This window comes from Ziziphus jujuba, chromosome 6 (genome assembly GCF_031755915.1).
Source record: "Ziziphus jujuba cultivar Dongzao chromosome 6, ASM3175591v1".
Taxonomy (NCBI): domain Eukaryota; kingdom Viridiplantae; phylum Streptophyta; class Magnoliopsida; order Rosales; family Rhamnaceae; genus Ziziphus; species Ziziphus jujuba.
This window is the reverse complement of record NC_083384.1, coordinates 14488734-14513141: the sequence shown is the minus strand read 5'-3', so window position 1 is coordinate 14513141 and position 24408 is coordinate 14488734. Positions and strand designations below refer to the sequence as shown.

The window sequence follows — 24408 nt, the reverse complement described above, 5'->3', positions numbered from 1 at the left end:
AAAGAAACAGTGAGCACCATGTAATTGACTTTGACTCTCTTCGTTGCAAAAATAAAATCTTTATTACACCGGCAATTTAATCACTAAAACAAAGCTGAAAATCTAAGGTAAATATATTTTAAAAAGACTATATTTATGAAAAATTTATTCACTAAAACAAAGCTGAAAATCTAAGGTAAATATATTTTAAAAAAACTATATTTTTGAAAACCCTTGTCATAAATTTAACAGTTTGTTATTCCTCCTCTTTTTTAAGATTAATTGTATTATAATATTTTTAATTTATAAAATTTTACAAATTAAATTTTAATTTTTTAATTTGTTACATGTTAATTCAATTTCTAATCAAATAAATAATAGATAATGATTCAGTTCAAAAACTTATAATAGTGATATGTAAAGGAAGAAATTAGAATGTTGATGAAGAAGAAGAAAATAATTATATGTTTGAAACTATTACCAATTTGTTTTGTCATATTGGTAATTGGATTGATACATCACAAATGGAAATTAAAGGCTAAACAGTGACTTTATGAAAATTGAGGGTCCAAGTCATAAATAAAATCTAAAAATTTAGAATATTAAAGTGTAATTACGAGTACAGAGAATATGAGATTATATATCTATGTGTAAAGAGACGTATGGCGTGGAATTTTGGATGATTTGGAGAAATGCTGAAGCTTCAAGAACCGGAGAGAGAGAGAGAGAGAGAGAGAGAGAGAGAGAGAGAGAGAGAGAGCCGCCAGGCAACGGTCACATAATGAAGTTGGCGGGAAGTGAAACTATTTTAGGTGTGAACTCAATTCAAGTTCAGTGATTGATGTGGGCCAGTGTAATTGGAATTTTGGGTATGCATCAGACAAGCAATCTCACCACTTTCGGTGTTTGTTTTTGGACTGTTGGTTCCTCTTCCATATCATAGTATAAATATACCATACCCCATTTGCCTCTGCTCTTACTCTTACCCTTCTTCCTCTTTCTTCTTTCTTCTTCTTTTTTGTTTGTTTGAATTTTTTTTTTTTTTTTTTTTACTTGACTCTTTGTTCAACCAAATTCTTTTCAAAAACATTAAAAAAATTCAAAATTTAAGTGGTTCTGAATGGTTTTCATTTCTGGGTATTGCAAAAGGTTCCAATTTTGGAAATTCTAAGCATTTTTTTTTTTTAAGGGTTTGTTTAATTTTTTTTTTTTTTTTTTTTAAAAAAACTTTGGAATTGAGACAGTTATTTTGTTTTTGCTTCTGGGTATTGCTTTGAAATTTGTTTGACTTTTGTTCTATATTACTCTTGCTCTTGGGGTTTAAATATTTTGACTGGTTGGTTGGGGTGGGTGGGTGATAGTTTGATCCATAAGAAAAGGTCTAGCACCGGAAGACAATGCTTCTGCTATTCAACGGTAACATTCAATGGAAGTTTTACTCGATTCTTGATAAGAAATCAATTGTTGATAAAAGCTTCTATTTCTGGATCTTCCAGATTTTCAATAGATACAGTACAGGCACTTAACAATTCACTATCAAAATCCCAGAATTATCCAAAGCTTTTGGCAATTCTCTGTTTCTTTTTTTCTTCTTCTTCCTTCTGTTTTACTTTCTTGCTTTGGTCCTATTCTTTTTAGAATCTTGATAGTTGGAAAGTTTAATCATGGGAGGGGCATCACTGCCACCAGGTTTCAGGTTTCACCCAACTGATGAGGAATTGGTGGGTTATTACTTGAACAGAAAAGTGCAGGGGCTTGAAATTGAGCTCGAAGTAATACCGGTTATCGATTTGTACAAATTCGACCCCTGGGAATTGCCAGGTACTCCTCCTCAGATCATTCTCTTTTACCCTGGAAATCCTAACTGTTATAATAGAATTTTTGTTATTTCTATGGTGGCTAAAAATTTAAAGGAACTTTCATTGTGTTTGTGTAAGCTTAAACAAAGTGCATTACTAGTAACTATAACTAAGAAGCTATTTAAGTTGCTGCCATGGAAAGCTGGAAGTAGTATTTCGCTTCTATTATGCTCTTCTGGGACTGTGAATAAGCATGTTTGGGCATGAACAAGTACCAATATGTACCCTCATTCCCACCCTTTGGTGATCTGGGAGTATTTTCTTTTGGTTGGATGAAAAAATGTTGTTGTGGCTTTAGTGAAATAAATCGATGTTTTGCACTAGTGTGAACGCAATATTTCTTAGATTACTTTTTAGTTTATCTGATCTTCCTTTTGCTTCTTTATGGACTAAACCTGTCTCAAGTATTCTTTTAACTCATGGGCCATTGGACTTTTTGTCTTTTTAAAAGCCAATTTAATCTTCTTTCTTGTATTCTTTCCCAGCATTTTAATTAAAAATAAAGTAGAAGAACAGTGAAAAGTTCTTTTAACTTCATGTATGTTCATTATTTGGGGAATTTAGAAATTCTGATGTGTAGGCCTATAATTGCAGAGAAATCATTTCTTCCAAAACGAGATATGGAATGGTTTTTCTTCTGTCCACGTGATCGAAAGTACCCAAATGGCTCGAGAACAAATAGAGCTACTAAAGCTGGCTACTGGAAGGCCACTGGAAAAGACAGGAAGGTTGTTTGCAAGTCTGAAACTGTAACTGGTTACCGTAAGACCCTGGTTTTCTATCGGGGACGTGCTCCTTTAGGAGATAGAACAGATTGGGTCATGCATGAGTACCGCCTTTCTGATGATTTTAATCAAAGCTCACAGAATGTTCAGGTACAACTGAGTTTCCTTAAGATGCATATGTTTGTAGGATTTCACATGGTAAGTAAGTAGACTGATAGATTTGGCTTATGTAAATAATATCTGCAGGGAGCTTTTGCCTTGTGCCGTGTTGTTAAAAAGAATGAGCACACACAGAGCCATGGAGAACCAAAGGGCAAGAAAATTGCCAGTAGTTCGAGCTATGGTGATTTCACCTCAACAAGGATCTCGAACGAGCCTCTGAACATCTCTGGTGACAATTCATCTCATGCAAGTTACCAGCACAATGAGAGTACTTATTCGAGCCCAGTTACTTCTCCACACCAAGTCACTCCTGCAGTGGAAATGGAGCAGTCAATGACAGAGACCAATCCTGCAAGCTTCTGGGTTTCACCTGACTACATTCTCGATTCATCTAAGGTATTGAATATGAGAGAAGTAAGAAGAAAGTTCTCTGAGTCAGCTGTCAGATTATCTGAAGTTCCTTAAAACGTTTGTCTTTGGCTTATTACAGGACTACCCACAATTACGAGAGACAATGTCTCAGTACATTCCACAGTATGAGGTTCCTAGTTCAACGACCCAATGGCAGTCCTATGAACATACAGATATGTCACCTAGTTCATCATACTCGAATTTCACAGGGGAAGTTGAACTCGCTGAGGATTTCAGTCGAATTGGCTGCATGTCGCCATACTCAGGACATTCAAATTACATGGACTTCTATGGAAATGAAGATATGCAATATGAGGGTTATAACCATACTGGTTCCTTAGGATATCCGAACCTCTTCTGAAACAAGTAGAGGAGATTGGGACTTTTGCTCACAATGCAGGGCTTTAAAATTTCAGAATTGGGATCAATATCCTATTTGTGGCAACCAGGTGGAGCTGAAAAGTATTGGGAACTTAGCATTCTATAGATGGATGAAGACAGTTTGTTTATTCTGATTTAGGAGTCTGCTCATAGTAATATTGTCCAACTGGGATACCATGCAATGTGTCATCTATAAGGGGCCCAAGACAACGCCTTTTTATGTTGGTTCTTGGTTGGGGAAAAAGGGGTATAGTTAAGTAAGAAAAAAGGATTTTCTGTAACACTTCTGTATTGCTATGCTTTGTTTGGAGCTGGCTTTATGAGCTTTACCTTCTAAGTTTATTATTTATGTTTTCAGGATCATAGTTATCCAGGCGGTAATCACTTTTATCGATTACACCTGAAGACTGGAGTTGGTTTTGGGGTTTTCTATATGGTCTAATAAAGTAAGCTTCTTTCATGGAAGCTTCCCTGTGGTACATATGGCATTGCCAGTGTCAAAAGTTTTTGTATTTTCCTCTGCCTAGTGCATGTGGAAGCATCTTTATGTATTAAATTCCTTTCATATGAAAATGAAATAACTTTCTCATAAATCTACCGGAGCTTTGCTTATTTTCAGGTTCCTATGTTGCTCATGAAGAACATCTCTGTGTTTTGTTTATGGAACTTTCATCCTTTTTTTGGGTTGTCGTGGGACTCCATATGTGGACATTTATGATATGTAGCTATTTAATGTGGCTTCTAGTGGTTGCATTATTTAATTCCGTTTTTGAATTTCAAAATAAAAATTTAGGCTCTGTTTGGGATAACTTTTGTTTCTGGAGCAACTCGAGAAACTAAACTCCACTTCACTGATTTTGTTTTAAGCTCTTTCAGAAAACTGTCCTAACACCCTAATAAGCTGCTTTTAAGCCTCAAAAAGCCAGAAGCAATATTTCAAAAGCCATGCTAAATGGAGCTTTAATATTGTTAGTGTACAAGGCCATGACAGTAAAAAAATTGAGGTTGTTGGTCATGCGAACTTGAAATAGGTCTTCTGGTCTCAACTTTCAACCGCCAAAGTTTCAATCTTTACTCACTATATTCGTCAAAATTACAGAATGAAAATATTCGCTTAAGATTTAAAGCTAAGGATAAAGTTCACCTTTAAGCCATTTTCGTTAAGAAATTACTTTTTTTCACACATTCTTTACACTTGGATTGGTTTATTTTACTGACTTGGTGGGTCAGTTTTGTTTTGGTGGAGATCTGAAAGACCTCCATACTCTAGTTTTGATGCAGCTAGCTTATCAAAAGAATCACTTTCTATCATACTTCAATTTCCTTTTTTTTAATTTTATTTTTGTCTGTATATAATTAGACCTACAAAATAGCTTTCCATTTTAAAAGCATACCTGAAGCTTGGGAAAATATATGGTTGAGGGTCCCAGTGGTAGACCAGATCACCATTATTTAGATCAAAATATTTTATTTGAAAAGAACGAGTAGATAAACATGGCAGTCAAGAAACTGTTTACTTTACATGTTCTCTTTAGAATTAAAATAGAGTTAGAAGGATCATATCTTTTTTGTGGTTTGCAGTGAAACCTCTCAAACAACTATTGAATAGCCCACGGTTTGAGGTTAAGGATTTTTAGAAAAAAAGTGAAAAGAAGTTGGATGTTAAATATGCCAAATAATTACTTAACATATATACAAAATACAAATTCAATGGAGTATCAAGATTCGATGTAAAGGCCTTATGGTCACTAATGATCCGATACAATGATAAATTACCACTATTCCAAAACCTTAAAAAGAAAGAAGGAGGTCCAACTATGTGTATCAAGGTTATTATCAATAAAGACATGCAGAGTTTTGTCATAACAAGTCTTTTGAGGAGTTAGAGAAGGAATTAGAATCTGAAACAGAGTTTTGGACCCCGCAAAGAACAGAAAAGTTGTGTCCTTTGAGTAGTCAATCCTGATATCATTAGCATGGTAGTTTTCTTTTTGTCATTCATTAGATTAGTACTCTAAATTCAACTAGTAAGCTGGTTTTGTAATTTTCCCTCAGTTTTTACTTGGGTATTTGTGTGAACTACTAAGTTTTAGATACTATTTCTAAAAACTGTCTTTAAATCACTCAATCATAACGACAGCAAAAGGAAGTAAAACCTTTCACCTCATATTCATACTTTTTTTTTTTTTTTTTTTTTTTTTTTTGGGGGGGGGAGTATGTTTTCATTGCCTCAATTAATCACAGAATTGTAGCTTTCAAAAAGAATAAAATCAAAGGGAACTGTCAAAAAGAGAGATGTGCACAACCGAGTTTTTAAAAACTTCTTTTTTCTTTTCCTTAATATGTTATTCATAGAAGTGCTTCTATGGAACCAAAATAGCACTCTTTTTTGTTCAATCCCCAACTTATAGATTTCCCAGTGAAAGTCTCACTCAATGGTATGAACATTCTATCCAAAAAAGGAACAAATTGCAACTTTAACTTGTATTTTTATATATCATTGAACCCAAAAAGTGACAAAAGCTAGAGTGCATTAGAAAGTGCCACCCACTAAGTTCCCAATCAAATGTTCATTTCTCTGTGCCAAAGTTTTCAAATTGTTCCCCGCCCCTTCTTTACACTTTTGTTAAAAATTTGATAAAGAAACTACATAAAGGCCTATACTCCACACTTTTTTTCTATCAAACATTAACACACCAACCAAATATTCTCTTAAACAGATTCTCCCACCTCCCCCCTATTGCTTCAACATCAACACCTAATTCCTCCTTAAAAAGCATCGAATAAGCGCGTCGTCCGTTCTTTTTTTTTTGGTTCAAAATATGAGTATGCTCCAGTTGTTTCGGTTGAAAATGAAATGAGTAAAAATACATATTATCATCAACAATATGAAATGAGACATGTCTTGCTAAAAAAGTGGTATACTACACTAAGTTTGCAGCATATATCTAATATTATATATATATATATATATATGTATAGAAACTTTAGTATAACTTGTTTGTTTGCATTTTTAGTACAAGCTAGCAATTTGAGGACTACAAAAAACTTGGACATCATCTAGAGTAGCCTTGGACTCGTCACCAAAAAGTGAATCCTTCCCATCTTCCCTCTTTGCATATGACAATCCTAATCTAGATTTGGCTTGCCTTAGATCACCAATACCTGAATTGGTGTCAGGCCCTGCAAATCCACCCATCACCGGCGCTAGAGGCGGCCCGATAAGTAGCCCGTCGGCCCCAAATTGTGGGCCTCCACGAGCATAATCAAAGAGGGCTGCACCACTTCCCCCTATTTTGGGTAGAACAATGGGGTCAATTCTTTCATTGTCTGTCCAATAGAAGAGAAATGCATCAAACGTGTCATAATAATCATCTGTGCTTCTATAGCCTTCAGGGTTAAATGCACCAAATTTGAAGGACTTGTTTGTGTACCCAATTATCACGCAAGGTCCTTTGAAATCACAGAAATTGTGGAAATCAGCTGCACTAAATCCATCAATGCTGGCCTTATAGCAGCATTTGAGCTCTCTACCTGCAACATCAATGTCACAAATAAACCATTGCATTTTGATGTTTTTAACTTGGTTGGTCCAAGAAAAAAGTTTGATATATGGGTTATAATAATAATAATTATATAATATGTATGTATGCAAGGAGGGATATAGAGAGTACCCTTTAAGAAGGTTCTGTCAACAAGAGAAAGTGAGAAAGGAAGATCAAGATCATGGTACTTGGTTTGTGAAGTATAATCATCCTTTCTGTTACCTAAATTCCACCCAAACAAGTTATAAGGGCCTCTCTTTCTCCCACAAAATACAGTGTTTGGGATGCAAAAAGCCATCTGCAGAATACTAATCCATACCCACTGGTTGAACACCCAATCCAGTATCTGCATATGACAAATAAGGAACTATCTTATTATCATAACTTACTCTATTCAATGGTTGACATGTGTCAGCTTCTTGTTGGTTTCTATCATGTGTACCTTGATCCTATGGGTATAAATCATACGGGTTTGTTATCTGTCAGTCTTTATTAAAATTTTATACAACTAAAATAACAACACGGGTCCATAGCTCAGTGGTAGAGCATTTGACTGCAGATCAAGAGGTCACCGGTTCGAACCCGGTTGGGCCCTTTTTTAATTATTTATCTTTTCTGCCGATTTGTTATTTTGTTGTGTCTTTCTCAAGGTATATTTCAATTCGATAGAAAATTATTATTTAAAACCACTATATTATTTTCCTTCAAAAAAAAAAAAAAAAAAAGGTGGAATATATAATACCTCTTGATCCAATGATTTCAATTATATTTTATCTAAGTATTCATATATTTGAGCTAATGATAAAAATCACTAACAATACATTGTTAATATGTTATCTAAACCTAGGTGAAATCCCTCTCCTATAATTTTGTTTGTTTTGTTCAATTTATTTTACTTTGGGACAATATGTATGACTAGTCTTGTCGATTTTATTAGAAAAAATTGTCTGATTAAACTAAATTGATCGGAAAATAAGTTTAGGAGACAATATAAAAGATTTTGTAGTATGAGGGGTAAAGAGTAAAATGTAGTATTGTTATGGAGGTAAAATGTAGTTGTCAAGTTAAATTTAAGGGCCTTAAAATGAAAAAAAAAAAAAAAATGCAGGTTCCACTTTGAAGCTATGGAAAAATAAATACCCAAAATTATAATGTGGCCTAAGTCTAAAGTCTAACCCATTTTAAGTGGTTGAGATAATTCTTGTATATATATATATATATATATACATGGCAAAATATACAAAACCCCCTCTAAACTATTAAGGCAAAATATACAAAACCCCCTCTAAACTATTAATATTTACAAATAACTCCCTGAATCGATGTAGGACATGATAGTTTGAAAATAGATTTTAGGAACTTGCAAAGAACAGAGAAGTTGTGACCTGTGGGGAGCCTGTCCTGATATCATTAGCATAGTAGTTTTCTTTTTGGGCATTCATTAGATTAATGCTCTAAATTCAATTGCTTTGTTTTCAATGCTGTACTAAGTGGAAAATGTTGTAAGATTTTATTAATAAATCTCCATGTCCAATGAGTTTTAAAAAAAAATTAAAATAGAATAAAATAAAATCTCTATGTGTAATGAAAACAAACGAATATGTTTAAAACCCAAATACTAATCTAAATCAGCTAGAAAATCAATAGCTCTCATCCCAAAATTACTTTTGGCTTAATTATTCTGTGATATATAGATATGAATCACGTAAAATGCCACCTAGATTACAAATCTAAAACTTCAATTCCAAGTAAAAGCCAGCCACTGCAAACAACAGCATGTATGATCCTAAACCAATATACCCATTAGTCTGCTCCATGAGAAGCCAAATGATTCTGAGAAACATCAACTCTCGGTATCTCACAAGTCACTGTAATATGCTCATCACCATGTTCATACTCTTTGAAGCATGCTAACCTTCCCAATTCTTCAACTTCTTCTATAACATGATCAAGCTTTGCCACTGTCTCCACTAGCAAAGATGCGAAAGCAGCAAAAGGAAGTGCCTCTGAGAACTCAAGGCTAGTGATTGCAATTTTGCTTACTTGTGGTCTCAAAACTTTTCTTTCATTTTCCTTTGATTGCTCGGAGACCCTTTTCGATTTCCATTCTAGTAGTGCTGAGGAGTCTGTTTTCACGCTTGATAATGAGATACCGGAGCCATGCTTTTGGCTGGCGTGTGCAGCAGCCAGGGCTAGCATGTTGGTTGCTTGGTTGCTGTTGGAGCCAAGGAATAGTCTTGGTTGGGATTTTATGGCATTGTTGAGGTCTTGTAAAGCTTCATGGAGATGATCAGAGAGTATCTCAGGGGAACAATGGCGGCGACTTCTTATGCTATTGGCTAGTTCCATTAGTCCTTTTGATACTTCTCTGGCAAGTCGAACAGAGGGATCCTTAAATAGAGCTCGAACAGATCGTGGGGTCTGAAAGAGATCAAAACCGAATGAGGTTATAAAATTATGAAGAAAATATGGAACATCAAATCCATGTGCAAATTTTAAGCAATAATAATTTAAAATGTAACATAGTTTATGATCAAAAGCATTAGTTAAGACTTCATTGCCAATTCAAGTTAACATACTTTTTTCTGTGTGAACAATTTTTCAATCTATGATCAATAGTAGATTTCTCTTGAACCATCATCATCATTTCTTGATGTTTTGTTTACCTGAATTTCAGTTCTCAAGCATCCATGCAGAGCTACAACAGTGTATCCGAAATTGCGAAGAACTGCTCCCAATTTAACATACTGCTGCCATGGATATCTATAACAATGTCTAGAATGCCTTGGTTCCCAACTTGCATGTAGAGCCTACTTAATTTAAATACAGTAACAAAAACAACAGGAAAAGAAGAAGTTAAAATACAAATTTAGAGAACCTTAAATACGGTAAATAAACAAAAGTTTACTAAATTGGATGACAGCTAGCTTACCATGGTCTCATCATTTGATTTTGAGTCTAAAACAGCCTTGAAACCTTTATATATAGGATCCTCCTTCGTTTTATCATGAGTTTCTTCTTTTATTTCAGCATCACTGAAATACTCATTCACACAGGCTGCAAAATCATACATAAAGTATTAGTTGTAAACTTTGACATCCATCCTTAAGCCAAAAAAAGATTATATTTAATCTTTGTTCATAGCATTTTGCACATTTTGCATACCTTCTATGGACTTTGCTAAGCCTTCGAGCTTGAAAACTGTGGAATTGTGCAGGTCTTCTCCTGACCAATTTGGAAATATAAGTAGACTCATTAGCAGGCATATTCCACAGCCTATTGCAATGGTATAGAATCTGTCATGAGCAAGCTTCAGCACATTGTCTACACGGTAGCTTGACACGGTAATCAGATTAAATGTCAACAGAAATATGACAACGCCGTAGTCGAAATTCTTCTTTATATAGGGAAAGAACCTCATGTATGTGGCTGCAGCTCCTGCAAAAATTTAGCAGATTTTTCTGTAATGTCCATGTTTAACACTGTTGAAGTTAGCAGACAATATAAATTGGTTACAAAATGAAAATTATATAGTCAATTAGAAACCCAGATCAAGATAGTTGGACAGAATATGACAAAGTTCAGAATTAATTTAGATATCAGCTTGATCTGTTAAGGGAATTGTTTTACAGGTTCATAAAATATTTTGGAAAAATATTTGAGGTATATTTTTATAGGGGATTTTGGCGTCCCTTAAAAATATAAGCATCTTTTGCATATAAAAATCAGTTGTATACATCAAGACAAGCAAATGATGATAATTAGTAACATGAAATGTTCTCCATATCATTTATCAAAGTACCAATGTTGATGAAATACAACTCCATCATATATGGGCCAAGAAACAAGAAAATAGATTTCATTCTTGAATTATTTAATTTCAACATGAAAATTCCAGGAAACATAATATGATCCTGTATGAAAATAAAAATTTGCAGTAAAAAATTGTTTTGTTATCAGAATTTCAATCTCACCTATAAGGAAGACTGCAGCTCCAATGAAAACAGCTCGAAGAGTATGACCGGAATCATTGGCAATATACTCGATGAAAAATGCCAATGATCCTGCTAACAAGGTTCCAAGTCCTCTGTTCAGCCCTTTGCACAAGGTTGCCCCTATTGTCAAGAACAAATTCACATTGAGACTTGCCTTTTTTATTCATCAAATATTTCATAAAGAAATCTGAAAACAGTCCCCAAAAAAAAAAAAAAAAAAAAAAAAAGAAGTTCTGAATTATGATCAAACTAACCTGCAGTGAACTCGAGCACCACAACCACAGTCATGACAGCCCAAATAGCATTCTGTCCAACCCCTTCAAACAATGGTTCCATCAGATATAATAAAGAAACCAGTGTCAATGACAGACCTACTTTCAGAGCATGAATCACCCTTCTAGGGTCTTCTTTTCCCACCTTCCATATAGTCTTCCATACCAAACCTGGATATCTTTTAGTCTTCTCAACAAACACTTGCATGTAACTCTTTTCACTATTCACCATTTCTTTCCCAGACTCCCCATTTCCAGACATTTCCATCTCCATGCCAGCATGAACCTTACGAAACATATTTTTCTTTGATACCAAAAAAAAAAACACAGAACTAGACAAATCAACAAGGCTAGGTAATTAACAAGCTCAACTAGTTTTGAATTATTGTGGAGAAAAATAGCAAAAATCCAAGTGAAACAAAGCCAGATGGTTTTTTCAGGAAAATTTTGATAGTGATAATTAGTACTTCATGAAGCAGTAGCATGCAGGAGGCATAAGCATAATAGGGAAGGATATGAATAAATAAATGTTTATGATGGTGATGATTTGCTTTTGTGACTGGTTTTGAGAGTTGTTTTTCTTTTCGTTTTTTTTTTGGTTTTGTCTGTGAAGTTTGTGACAGCCTCAGAATTCTATATTGGGCAGGTTGTGACTTTATATTGGTTTGGGAGGTGAGTCTCTTGCTGCATTCACATGCATTTGTATTAAAGTAGCTCAATCATACTAGATATGGGTTGCTTTCACATGGGCTAGGAGTCAAAACCAAATACAAAAACCAGTTTAACTAATATTTATATGTATTTATGATGTTTGAGGGTGATTAGAGGTTTCTATAATCTACCATTCTAGTATCTTTGCTGGAAATCTATAAATGAAATTGAAAAGGATGAGGTGGTTCTTTTTTGTTTTTGGGTCTCCTTGTTCATGGGCATAGTAAAGACATTGTTTTGTCCAAATCAATATTTGTAAACTTTCTATTGGCAAATTTAACATGATTTATGTTTTTCATATAGTAAATATGAATTTAAAAAAAAAAAATTATTAGGAAGAGAATAAGAGGAGTTATATCTAGAACCAAGAACCACTATAGAGACATGATATTGCATTTCTCATTTGTTGTATAAGCAATTTTAAATTGATTTTTTTTTTTTTTTATAAGTAATACGGTAAGAAATATGGTATCTTAACTGTACAAACATGTACTTTTAATCAAAATGGTAATGTGCATGTGTAAGAGTTCTAATGCTAAAACCATTATTTTCTCGAACCAAGAATTTGAATTAAAATTTTAATATCCCTAATAAAAAATAAATAGTAAAAATAGATAAATAAATTAAAAGAGAAAAAATTTTAAGACCACTCGAATATTTTCGATAAATACTTTTTTTTTTCTCAAATAAGTCAACAAAAGTTTTTTTGAAGAAGCTAGAGGATTCAAATCTGAATTATAGAAAGCCATTGTAAAAATTAAGTACATTGACACAATACAGAAAATTAGTTGCCTATATCACTATATAGCTGGAAGACTGTCCTGATTTGATTTTGCTTTTTGAAAATTTAATTATTTTCATGAACATTAAAAAAAAAAATTAAAGTTAAAATAGGTATTAATATTAACCACCGGAAAAAAAAAATCTATGATTTCACATTAATTTCCGGAGATGGGAATTTAAATTTAATTAAGGGCAAACTAAAAGTCGATTATCACAGTTTATGAATGGAAGGAGATTTTCTATCTCAAAATCAAGTGTCGCCGAATCTCACTTCATTCATTAGTTTTTCTGTATCAATTCCAATGTAAAAGAAAAAATATATTCAAAATTGTTTTTCTTAAGAAAAAATTCAAAATACTTACCAATGTAAACTTGATGTATAGAATCAAACTCTTATAGCAATTTCAAAATAAAAGCTCCATAAAATCCACCCCAAAAAAACACCCGAAAAAAGAAGTCTGAAATTACACAAAAATCTGGGCTCAAATAACATTCATGAAAATTTCTTTTTCCAAAATATCAGTTTGGAGATAGGCTTCCTATAATCCTATGTGCTACAAATTATATTTTTACAAGTTTAGTGGTCATTTCATAATACATACAAGATTTGATGTGAACCGTATAGATGTAGACAGATAGATTTGGTGGTTGTGTCAGCTCTATGCACCGGCGGTTGACTGAATAATAACCCCAAACCTCCCCACAAAACCCTAATTTGGGGTTTTGTGGGAAACTTCATATTCTGAATTAAATAAAAAGTTGGAGCTTTTTCACTTTTAATGTCACGGATTTTGCAGCAGCTATATAAACTCACATTGCTTTGATTTTGCCCCAGATATCAAATCACAAAAAAAGAAAAAAAAGATAATAATAATAATAATAAGGGCTTCCAAAAAGAGCTAAAATTATTTAATTTTACAGCTTATTTGATGACCTAACAATCAACAATTATTTGAGCACTTTTCTCTCCACGGTTGTTTTCATACAGCTTTGCTTGATTTTTTTCAACCTCCCGTGATGCACTCTCAACTTCTCTTCTTCTGGCTCTGATTTTGCCATGTGGCACCTTGCTTTTGCTTGCCACGTGGCACTTTTCTTTTTTGTGTTTTTAACGGATTTATAAATGAATAATAATACCATTTATTTCAATACTTCTATTATTTGTTGTCTAGAAGTAAAATACTTTATTATTTTTTTAAAAATTAATGTAAAAGAAAAACAATTTACCACAAGCCAATTTGTATGCCATATTGGCCAATTCCATGTGAACTACTTATTCATTGTAATTGAACTATTTTATATTGATGGAGAGTGAAGAGATGAAGGGATAGATGTTGTTGCACTAAAATTTTTAAAAATAATGAAAAAATAACAATATCTTATTTTCTATAGGCTTAATATATATATATATATATATATATATATTGTTTGCTCTCTACATTTTGATTTAGAGAATATTGATAGAAATTAGCCTAAAAAGAAAGACACTTTCTATTTGACCAGCCGTCCTATTTACTCTTACGCGTAGATAAACAGCACCTCCAATCTCCCAACAACTTCCCTCAAACTGTTTTGACTGATTTATTGGTTTTCTTTACTTGGGAAGTTGGCATGGCATGCCTATCTAACAAATCAATTGGAGCCCTTTGTTTATTACTTTTGTGGTTTGTTGCAGACCTTTGCCCTCACTTAAAGACACATGTACACACACACACACACACACACATATATATATATATATATATATATATGTATGTATAATTCAGTTCCAACAAGGACGTTAATTTAAAAATATTGTGCGGACATACATCATACAACTTGTTGCATAACAAGTTTTGCTCCCGTGGCATATTGTATAATGTGCATTTGCACGATATAATTAAGTTAATATTTTTATTAGAGCCTAGTTTTAGACATATATATATATATATATATATATATTTTACATCCCTATATATCTGTTTGGACACAGAGAAAAACAATGGAAATTAGGCATGTTTTTATATCATTGAAACAGATGTATATGAACCTTTATTTTTTGCAATATAGCATATATATATATATATATATACATAAAAAATGTCATTGATAATTAAACTAACAAATCGAACTTGGTATCAACCAATCATATTAGCTTCATAGTAGAACCTTGTGTACATACCCTGTATAGCATCTGTTTTGTTTCAACAGGAATATATTCGTAATTCTATAGCAAATTCCTATTGTCCATATTCTGTCACTCAATTGAATTGAAAAGAAAAGAAAAGAAGATGGAGTTTAATATAAAACCAGAATAAGTTCTCAATTTTTAACTTAACACAAAACAAAGTAGAACCTAATATATATATATATATATATATTGGGTTTAATATATAAATATATATATATATATATACACATTGGTTTGATATAATGAGGGAACTTATGGAGAGGGTTTATATATATATATATATATATACACACTTTAACTGCATTTCTTTTGGTGACATTGTGGTCAGTTTCTCTAACGGTTTAGTTTGTTGGTCTGATTAGCTACTGGTTATAATTCAGTCCATTTTTCTATAATATCATTGTGTTTCTGTTCTCCTTTTTTATTTCTCTGTGGTTTATATTTCATTTCTATTTGTTATGGACTTGAAGTTTTATAATCCTTTCTTGTTTCCTGTTATTGCATTAAAAAAAAAAAAATGGACATCAATTCAACATGTTTGTTTGATATGAGAAAGTGTGCTTTCATTAGGAAGCAATTTGGTTTGGTTTATCTGATCTGCAAAGAAGAAAAAGATAGCAATGTCCAATAATAGTGTAGTCTGCAGTTTCTTAACTATTAATTTGAATTTGATATAACCAATCTGATATTTAACAGTATTTGAGAGAAACTCCCAAAGTGATGCCCAAATTTGATACAAAACAAAGCAGTCCCTAATATATATTTTCTACCTGGGAAATTACATAAAACAGTACCAATCCATTTAATGCATATTGCATCATATATATTTCCTAAAACCACTGAATAGTCAAATATGCAACAATAAGTAAAACCAAAGAAAGTGTTAGAGCAACATAACCATATGAAATGGTTTTGACAACACTACCTACAGCCAAAACAAAGGGAGTTGTTGTCCTTCTATAAAATGCAGCTTGTAGTATTTCACTGACTTCTTTGTGATCCACATGGACCTCAGATTCCACAATATCAAGTGCAGTCATACCAGCAAAGTTCTTGCAGTTCACTTCAACTCCACAATTGATTAAGAATTCAACCACCTGAAATTGCATACATAAAAAATATTCATGTACCAGGTACATATATGCCAAGAGTCATTAAAATTATGAACAAAGAAGGCAGAGTGAAAAAGTGTAAAATTACTTTGGGTTGATTGTTTGCTGCTGCAATGTGTAGAACTGTGTTGCCTTCACCATCTTTCCAGTTCAAAATTTTCTTCTCCTGAATATGAGCATCTTTATGAATGGCTGTTTTAAGTCTTATAACAAGGAAACGGAAAACTTCAATCTCAGAATTCTTTAAGGCGATATGAAGAACAGAGTCCCCTCCAACAGTCACATCTTCAATTGATTGAGGATTAGGAGATAAAAATTTCTTCAAGAGGTGAATATCTCCTTTTTCAACAACATGATGTAGAGGAGTAACTCCTCCCCTCCCCGGAATACGAATGAGATTGTCGTTACCATCGAACATCAGCTCAGCCATCCTAGCATGCCCATTTCTAATGGCCAAATGCATAGGGGTAAAACCATCGGGGTTTTGCTTGGCAGAAAAACATGGCTTCAACATCATTACCTCCAAGCCAAAAACTATCTTTCCCATTGATGCTGCTACATGTAGTGGCGTGTTAACAAAACCATTAAAGTTCTCTAACAGATTTGGATCCTCCCTAATTAGGTCCCAAAGCATATCGACATCTCCTCTTTCAGCTGCCTCTTTCAATTTTGCCTTCATTTTGTTTTTGAAAATGTGTGTTATATAAAACCTTGCACTCATATAAAAAAAGACATAGCTTGTTATGAATTGAAAGATAATGGAGTGATTATTTTTCTGTTGAATGAAAAAGGGTAATGAAATTAATAAGTGTTTGGCAACCATAATCTTTAGGTATGGATGTTTTACATAATATAGAAAAGAAAACCACCACAAATAACAAATCAGAGCACCACAATACATGTTGAAGATTGTAATAACACCCTTGAATGACATTATATAATGCAAATAAAGATCCAGACTGGCAAAGAATATATATATATATATATATATTATGCATATATAGGACGGTTGAATTTCAAAAGTAGAGTACCCCATCAAAGTTTTCAAATCAAGGAAACCAATTTCAGTATCAATTTGCAGAGAGAAATTTCATTTCCATTATTTTTCAATTTCAAAAGTAAGAAAACCCCAGCAAAATTTAAAATAAAGGAAACCAATTCCAGTATCAATTTTGCAGAGAGAAATTTCATTTCCATTAATATACAAAGAAAAAACCAGAACGAGAAAATATAAACTGTAAGAACAGACAACCAAAACAATTCAAGTTGCAATTTTTCTCTTTCTTCTTTTAAAGAATCAATACATCAGAGAAAACCCATAAACAAACTGTAGAAGCAGATTTCTAAAGTTTAAGAGAATTTCAGAAAATGGACAAACAATTGGAGAGAGAGAGAAACTTGAAAATGATGATGAGCAGGGAAGAACCAGCTCACCGGAGACAATGAGGACGATGATCCTGACGTTGTCAAGGGTTCTCACGTCAAAATGTTGGTCGGCGCGGGAATCGATGTGTTTATATAGTAGCAACCTTCACCTTCCCAAAGTTGGCATTGCACACGCACAGGTAATGGAGATTTTTTTTTTTTTTTTTTTTTTTTGGCTTGTTTTGTTTTTGGGTTACCCCTATACCTCTACAATAGTGAAAATATTGGTATTAATAAAAATATTAAAAATATAATTTTATAAAAATATTTATAAAAGTATTAATGTTGATAAAAATATCAATAAAATTATAAAAACTATAAATATTTAATTGAAAATTTAAACTTTTGCATATGAAATCATTAATATAGTAAAATAATATAAAAATATAATAATTAGAATACAATTATAATAAAATATATATCCAATTAGGTATATATACTAAAATCCTATATATTAATTAAAAAAATTTAATAATTTTATTTATTTATTATTATTATTATTTTGTTTTTGAATAGATAAAATCAAATTAAACATTAAAAGAGTAGACGAAAAAATAAAGAGGATAAAGGGATATGTATTGAGATGCTACAATTAGTGAAAAAAATATCGATGTCAATGGAAATGTTGAGGGTATAATTTTACGAAAATATCGGTGGAAACATTAATATCGATAAAGTTATGAAAACTATAAACTTTTAATTTAGAATACAAATTTTTACATGTGAAGTAATTAATATAGTAAAATAATATAAAAATATAATAATTAGAATACAATAATAATAAAATATTCTATAAATATAACAAATTATTTATAAGTGAATAAAATATAATGTTAATTAGCACCAAAATATTGAAAATTTAACAGATAATAGTAGATACAAGAAATTCTCAAATATAATCTCTAATACATTATCAATACAAAAAACAATTCCTTGGTTCTTCAAATTGATGATCATATATCGATGTTTCGCGAGTATAAAATAGGCATTCCAACTCATTATATTAGAGAAATTTTCCATATAATTGTGGATGTGCCAAGTATATCTCTCTCTATCAATCCCAACCAACTGTCCAAGTGCAGGGTAATGTGGGTTTATCCAAGGAGGAGTATAACATTCATTTTGAGACATGGGATGATTAAAGATATCAACATCGTGATCACTGTGGGGATTATGTGATCTCATTTGACCAATTGGATACACAATTCGAATCACAGAATTTCCATATTGAGAAAGTTATTTAAACTCATTGCATCCAAAGAGTTAGAAAGATAATTTTTATCATGTTGATTCATCATGGAAATGTCATAGTGTCTTCTTGACTCAGTGCCTGCTGTTCGAACCCCATGATCAAAATCATGTGTTGCATGTGTGTATTGATCTTCACCAATAAATGGGCTTAATGGTTGTTGGCTTGGTTTTCAATAGTATGTTCCACTTCCACCTCCATCTATATTATATTCTCCTCCTCCATTGCCACCATAATCATTACGTCCATCATCATCATCATCTTCGTCCTCATATTCATTTGGTTGAAAACAACCGCCACCAAATGTTTCTAAACAAGGACTAAAGTATCTAGTTGAAGGCTTTATCACTACTTCAAACGAATTATTTCCTTACTATCACTGCTCATAACTTTTTCAGCAATAACATTGTCAACATTTATCCCTAATTATGAAGCATGCATTGCGATTCGAGGATCTGGATCGCCTTCATCATCATCTAAGTCTGAATTCTTAATCCATTAGATAATAGAATTATCTTCATCTTCACCAGGGTCAGCTTCAATTTCAAGAAGATCCAAATAATCTGAATCTAATTGCAGCTCATCTATTAATTCCATATCACAGATCCGCAATTTCATATGATAGTAGTAAAAATCAATTTCTGAAGTTTTTCATATACGAGCCTATTTTGTTGTTTTGTGTGTATTGAAGTGAAGGTGCTCCAATTATGCTCGCATGGGGATGATGATACAGTTTGTGACAAAATACGCATTGCCAATTTTCTAAGTGTTGGAGTGCTATTACTATACATTGTCCACTATTCAGCTATATATTTCAATATTATAAATCAAAATATATTAAATTTTAATAAATTTTTTAATATTTCACACATGATTTTTTATAACAATTAATTCAAATGCATATACCAGGTATCATTTCCGCTCGGACGGCAATTGCTGCATGATCATTAAACCTTTTTTATGCATCTTTAAAGCATATTCTCTATATGTAATAACAAAAAATTATAAGCAACATTATTAATATGTTAGTTAAAAAAAATAATAAACAAAATCTTACTTCATTTCTAAATTGAGATATACGATCTGAATTTGGATCTAATGCTGCAAAAACATCATGAACAGCTTGTACAAGATCGGAATTAGTGCCAATTCCTTCTTTATACTGGAATCGTAGATTCAGAAAAAGTATGTTACAAAATAATAATAAAAATTAAATCTAATATGTAAATTATAAGATAAAATAATAATTAATAATAAGTAATTGACACAAAATTACCAGACATATGGAGATGATGAGAAAGTGTATTTTTCCATTGAGTATTTATGATGTCTATAACCCACTGAGTTCATCTTTGGTTGTTGATTGCATATTTCATTTTTTGAAAACAACCATACAATATTGACATCATAGGTATGAACTCAGCATCAATAATTCGTAAAATATTATATAATGGCTTTTATATATTAATAACGTGAGTAGCAGAATCCCAAAAATGATTATCAAGGATAAGTTTCTCCACTTCTTTACCTACTTTTGCTCAACTCAATTAATGCTCAGCCCATGCATCGCTGGTAAATACTTGTTTTAGAGAAGCTTTCTTTTTAAGGATACTATTTAAAATAATATAATTTGTTGCAAACCTTATTGCTCCTGGTCGAACTATGTCTCCTTTACATATATCTCGCATTAAAGAAATTAACTAATTATGATTATAAATATGATTGTTTATCATTCTTGCACGCTAAATGATCCTTGCAATACTTTCGTGATTTCCTATATCTTCAAATATAAGATCAATACAGTGTGCAGCACATGGTGTCCAGTACAAGTTGTACTGTGTCATCAATTTCTTACCAACCTTTACGAATGCAGAACTATTATTCGTGACTATTTGCACAACATTGACTTGTCCACTTCTGGATAACATTCTCCAAAAGTTTATATATATACTTATAATTTTTGATTTTATCTGAGGTATCAACTGACTTAAGAAACACTGATGACCTTTTGCAATAGACCATCAAATTCAATATGGACAGCTTAATTGATCCTGTCCATTCATCGCATATAATTATACAATCATATGTCTTCCAGCTTTCTTTGAACTTTTCAATATGTTTTTGCATCCCTTTATATCCCATGTCTAGATATTTTTTCTTAATTTCATATGGAGATGGAATTTGAACTCCTATACCTACTTGTTAAGCACCAACGATCATATTTTTGAAATGATACGATTTTACCTTTGCAGGTGGGACATTATCATAAATAAAGAACTTTGCTACTAGTCTTACCAATATATCTTTGACACCACCTTTTGTTGACGCATCTTTTATATTTTTTTGTTCTACATCGGATGACTTATACAACAAAGGTGTAGCTGGAGGAAATTATTGAAATTGTTGTCTACGAATGGATTCCTTTACACTTGTTGTACGATGGAACTGAGCATATGATTGACTATCAGCCTCTCAAGAAAATCCTGATCCTTGACCTCTAAGGTTAAAAAAGTTTCTTCCTTGTTCTTTTTCCCATCTATCTTGTCTAGATGCATGAATTGCAGCTTTATATGAGTCTCTTTCATCAGGATGCATATCAGCTAGATATATACATATATCATCATCATCATCATCATAATTATTTCGAGACGGAGCTAAATTATCCCGTAACTCATTACGAATATCTTCTTCCCTTGCCTTTTTTTTTTTTTTTTCAATTTTGCATGTTCTTTCTTCCTCAAATAATTATAAATATCTTTCTTTACTTCTGGAGGTACATTGGGACACTTTTTGACATTACTTTTTGGATCAGAATGTGCTAAATGATACTTTAATCTTATTATTCCATCACTTTGTATTTTATGGTTACAATATTTGCAAATTGTATCATACTTATTACCTTAAATTGGAATACAATGTGACCAAGCTCGATCTGTTCTTTCGCTACCACTTTCCATTTTTCCTTTTAATAATCATAAATAATTATTAGGTTAATAATAATAATTATTATTATTATATTAAGAACAACAATAAGAATAAGAAAAATAACAATATTAATAACAAGAACAATAATAATAACAATAACAATAATATCAATATTAATAAAAACAACAATAATAACAACATTAATAATAATAAGGATAATAACAATAAGCATTAGAAGAATAACAATTAATATCCATAATAATAATCACAATAAAACAATAATAATAATAATAAAGAACAACAATAATAACAAAACTAATAATAATAAGAATAATAACGATAATAAAAATAATAACAATAATAATAATAAGTAGAATAATAATAACAACAACAACAACAACAATAATAATAATAATAATAGTGATAACATTAATAATAATAATAACATTAACAATAATAACAATATAATAATAAGAAAAATAATAATAAGAATAACAATAATATTAATATTAATACAATATTAACAATAATAAAAATAATAACAACAACAAGAATAAGAAAAATAATAATAATATTAATATTCATGATAATAATAATAATAACAATAATAAAAAGAAGAAGAATATCTATAATAACAATATTAATAATAATAACAACAATAATAATAACATTAATAATAATAAGGATAATAACAATAATAATAATAAGTAGATTAATAACAACAACAATAATAACAATATTAATAATAATAATAATAATAATAACAATAATAACAACATTAATAATAATAAGGATAATAACAATAATAAGAATTAGAATAATAACAATATTAATATCCATAATAATAATCAAAATAATAACAATAATAGTAATAAAAAAAAACAACAATAATAACAACACTAATAATACTAAGAATAATAATGATAATAAAAATAATAACAATAATAATAATAAGTAGAATAATAACAACAATAATAATAACAATATTAATAATAATAAGAATAATATTGCTACTAATAATAATAATAACATCAACAGTAATAACAATATAATAACAAGAAAAATGATAATAACAATAACAATAATAACAATATTAATAATAATAACAACATCAATAAAAAAAAAATAATAACAATAATAAGAATAAGAAAAATAATAACGTTATTAATATTCATGATAATAAAAATAATAACAATAATAATAAGAAGAAGAATAACTATAATAACAATAATAATAATAATAATAAAAACAACAATAATAACAATATTACTAATAATAAGGATAATAACGATAATAAAAATAATAACAATAATAAGAAGAAGAATAATAACTCTAATAATAATATTAATAATAAAAAAAAAACAACAATAATAACAACATTAATAATAATAAGGATAATAACATATAATAAAAATAATACCACTAATAATAAGAAGAAGAATAACAATAATAATAACAATAATAATAATAATAATAAAAACAATAATAATAACAACATTAATAATAATAAGGATAATAACAGATAATAAAAATAATACCACTAATAATAAGAAGAAGAATAACAATAATGACAATATTAATAATAATAATAATAAAAACAATAATAATAACAACATTAATAATAATAAGGATAATAAGGATAATAAAAATAATAACAATACTAATAATAAGTAGAACAATAACAACAACAACAACAACACCAATAATAATAATAATAATAATAATAATAATAATAATGACAACATTAATAATAATAATAACATCAACAAGAATAATAATATTAATAACAATAATAATAAGAATAAGAATAACAATTATAGCATATTAATAAGAATAACAATAATAACAATAATAATAATATTAATAATAAAAATAATAATGACAACATTAATAATAATAATAACATCAACAATAATAACAATATTAATAACAATAATAATAAGAATAAGAATAACAATTATAGCATATTAATAAGAATAACAATAATAACAATAATAATAATATTAATAATAAAAATAATAATGACAACATTAATAATAATAATAACATCAACAATAATAACAATATTAATAACAATAATAACAATAATGATAACAAAAATAACACTAGTAACAATATTAATAATGATAAGAATAATGACAACATTAATAAGAATAATAACAATAATGTATTAATAATTACATAATATATTACATTATAAAGCAAAATTAATTTTATATTAAATTATTATTTGGTGCATATCTTATACATATGGTTAACTTTATGTTAAATAATAAGCCAATTTTAACGATATTTATTATTAAAACACTTACTTTTGAGGTTTAAGAAATTGTGAATTGAGACTTTATTTCTAACGTGGATCTTCCAAAAGCTCTTCCTTTTATGAATATAAATGTTGAATTAAAAAAAAAAAAAGATTGAAAACTAATTACGTTCAATGAAAACTTTGCCTTCACTTCATTTTATTTTTATGAAACCTTTAAACTTACTCTCTCTACAATTTATGCTGAGGAAGAAGGATTCAAAACATGAAAATATGGCTGAGTTGCTATACATGCATTCTTATACTACACTCATTTCCTTACCTCCTCAGCATTTCAAATCACTTAAAAATAATTTCTCTCGTGAATATTTTTATTTTTCAGGTACGAAACATATTCAAAATATTAAAAAAAAAAAAAAGATAGTAAAGTACTTGTCCTGT

The 24408-nt window shown here is 30.4% G+C and overlaps 4 protein-coding genes and 1 non-coding gene across 10 annotated transcripts; 2 read left to right on the top strand and 3 right to left on the bottom strand.

Moving 5' to 3' along the window:
- Positions 1–799: 799 nt before the first annotated feature.
- LOC107416163 (NAC domain-containing protein 71) lies at positions 800–4110 on the top strand. 3 transcript variants are annotated; one of them, XM_060817803.1, is made up of 5 exons: positions 800–848; positions 1669–1800; positions 2433–2713; positions 2810–3121; positions 3216–4110. In XM_060817803.1, the coding sequence occupies exons 1-5, from the start codon at positions 821–823 to the stop codon at positions 3495–3497; spliced, it is 1035 nt and encodes a 344-aa protein (XP_060673786.1). In that variant the 5' UTR covers positions 800–820; the 3' UTR covers positions 3498–4110. The 3 variants fall into 3 exon arrangements, with proteins under 3 accessions (XP_060673786.1, XP_048320640.2, XP_015880116.2); XM_048464683.2 differs by lacking the exon at positions 800–848 and adding an exon at positions 1009–1395; XM_016024630.4 differs by lacking the exon at positions 800–848 and adding an exon at positions 1011–1395 and having other exon boundaries at positions 1721–1800.
- A 2352-nt stretch (positions 4111–6462) lies between these two features.
- On the bottom strand, positions 6463–7419 carry LOC107416272 (uncharacterized). The gene is made up of 2 exons (XM_016024753.4): positions 7192–7419; positions 6463–7051 (listed from the first exon to the last, which is right to left on the bottom strand). Exons 1-2 carry the CDS (start codon positions 7412–7414, stop codon positions 6531–6533), a joined length of 744 nt encoding a protein of 247 aa, XP_015880239.2. The 5' UTR covers positions 7415–7419; the 3' UTR covers positions 6463–6530.
- Positions 7420–7585: 166 nt separating this feature from the next.
- On the top strand, positions 7586–7657 carry TRNAC-GCA (transfer RNA cysteine (anticodon GCA)). The gene has a single exon. It is a non-coding gene; the product is annotated as a tRNA-Cys (tRNA).
- An 896-nt stretch (positions 7658–8553) lies between these two features.
- On the bottom strand, positions 8554–13561 carry LOC107416324 (aluminum-activated malate transporter 12-like). 3 transcript variants are annotated; one of them, XM_060817817.1, is made up of 7 exons: positions 13426–13561; positions 11312–11615; positions 11037–11177; positions 10228–10500; positions 9995–10119; positions 9729–9872; positions 8554–9483 (listed from the first exon to the last, which is right to left on the bottom strand). In XM_060817817.1, exons 2-7 carry the CDS (start codon positions 11601–11603, stop codon positions 8866–8868), a joined length of 1593 nt encoding a protein of 530 aa, XP_060673800.1. In that variant the 5' UTR covers positions 11604–11615; positions 13426–13561; the 3' UTR covers positions 8554–8865. The 3 variants fall into 3 exon arrangements, with proteins under 3 accessions (XP_060673800.1, XP_060673801.1, XP_015880299.3); XM_060817818.1 differs by lacking the exon at positions 13426–13561 and adding an exon at positions 13186–13204; XM_016024813.4 differs by lacking the exon at positions 13426–13561 and having other exon boundaries at positions 11312–11983.
- A 2063-nt stretch (positions 13562–15624) lies between these two features.
- LOC107416291 (ankyrin repeat-containing protein BDA1) lies at positions 15625–17712 on the bottom strand. 2 transcript variants are annotated; one of them, XM_016024779.4, is made up of 3 exons: positions 17540–17712; positions 16194–16815; positions 15625–16090 (listed from the first exon to the last, which is right to left on the bottom strand). In XM_016024779.4, the coding sequence occupies exons 2-3, from the start codon at positions 16782–16784 to the stop codon at positions 15824–15826; spliced, it is 858 nt and encodes a 285-aa protein (XP_015880265.3). In that variant the 5' UTR covers positions 16785–16815; positions 17540–17712; the 3' UTR covers positions 15625–15823. The 2 variants fall into 2 exon arrangements, with proteins under 2 accessions (XP_015880265.3, XP_015880275.3); XM_016024789.4 differs by having other exon boundaries at positions 16194–16778.
- Between the last annotated feature and the right edge of the window lie 6696 nt (positions 17713–24408).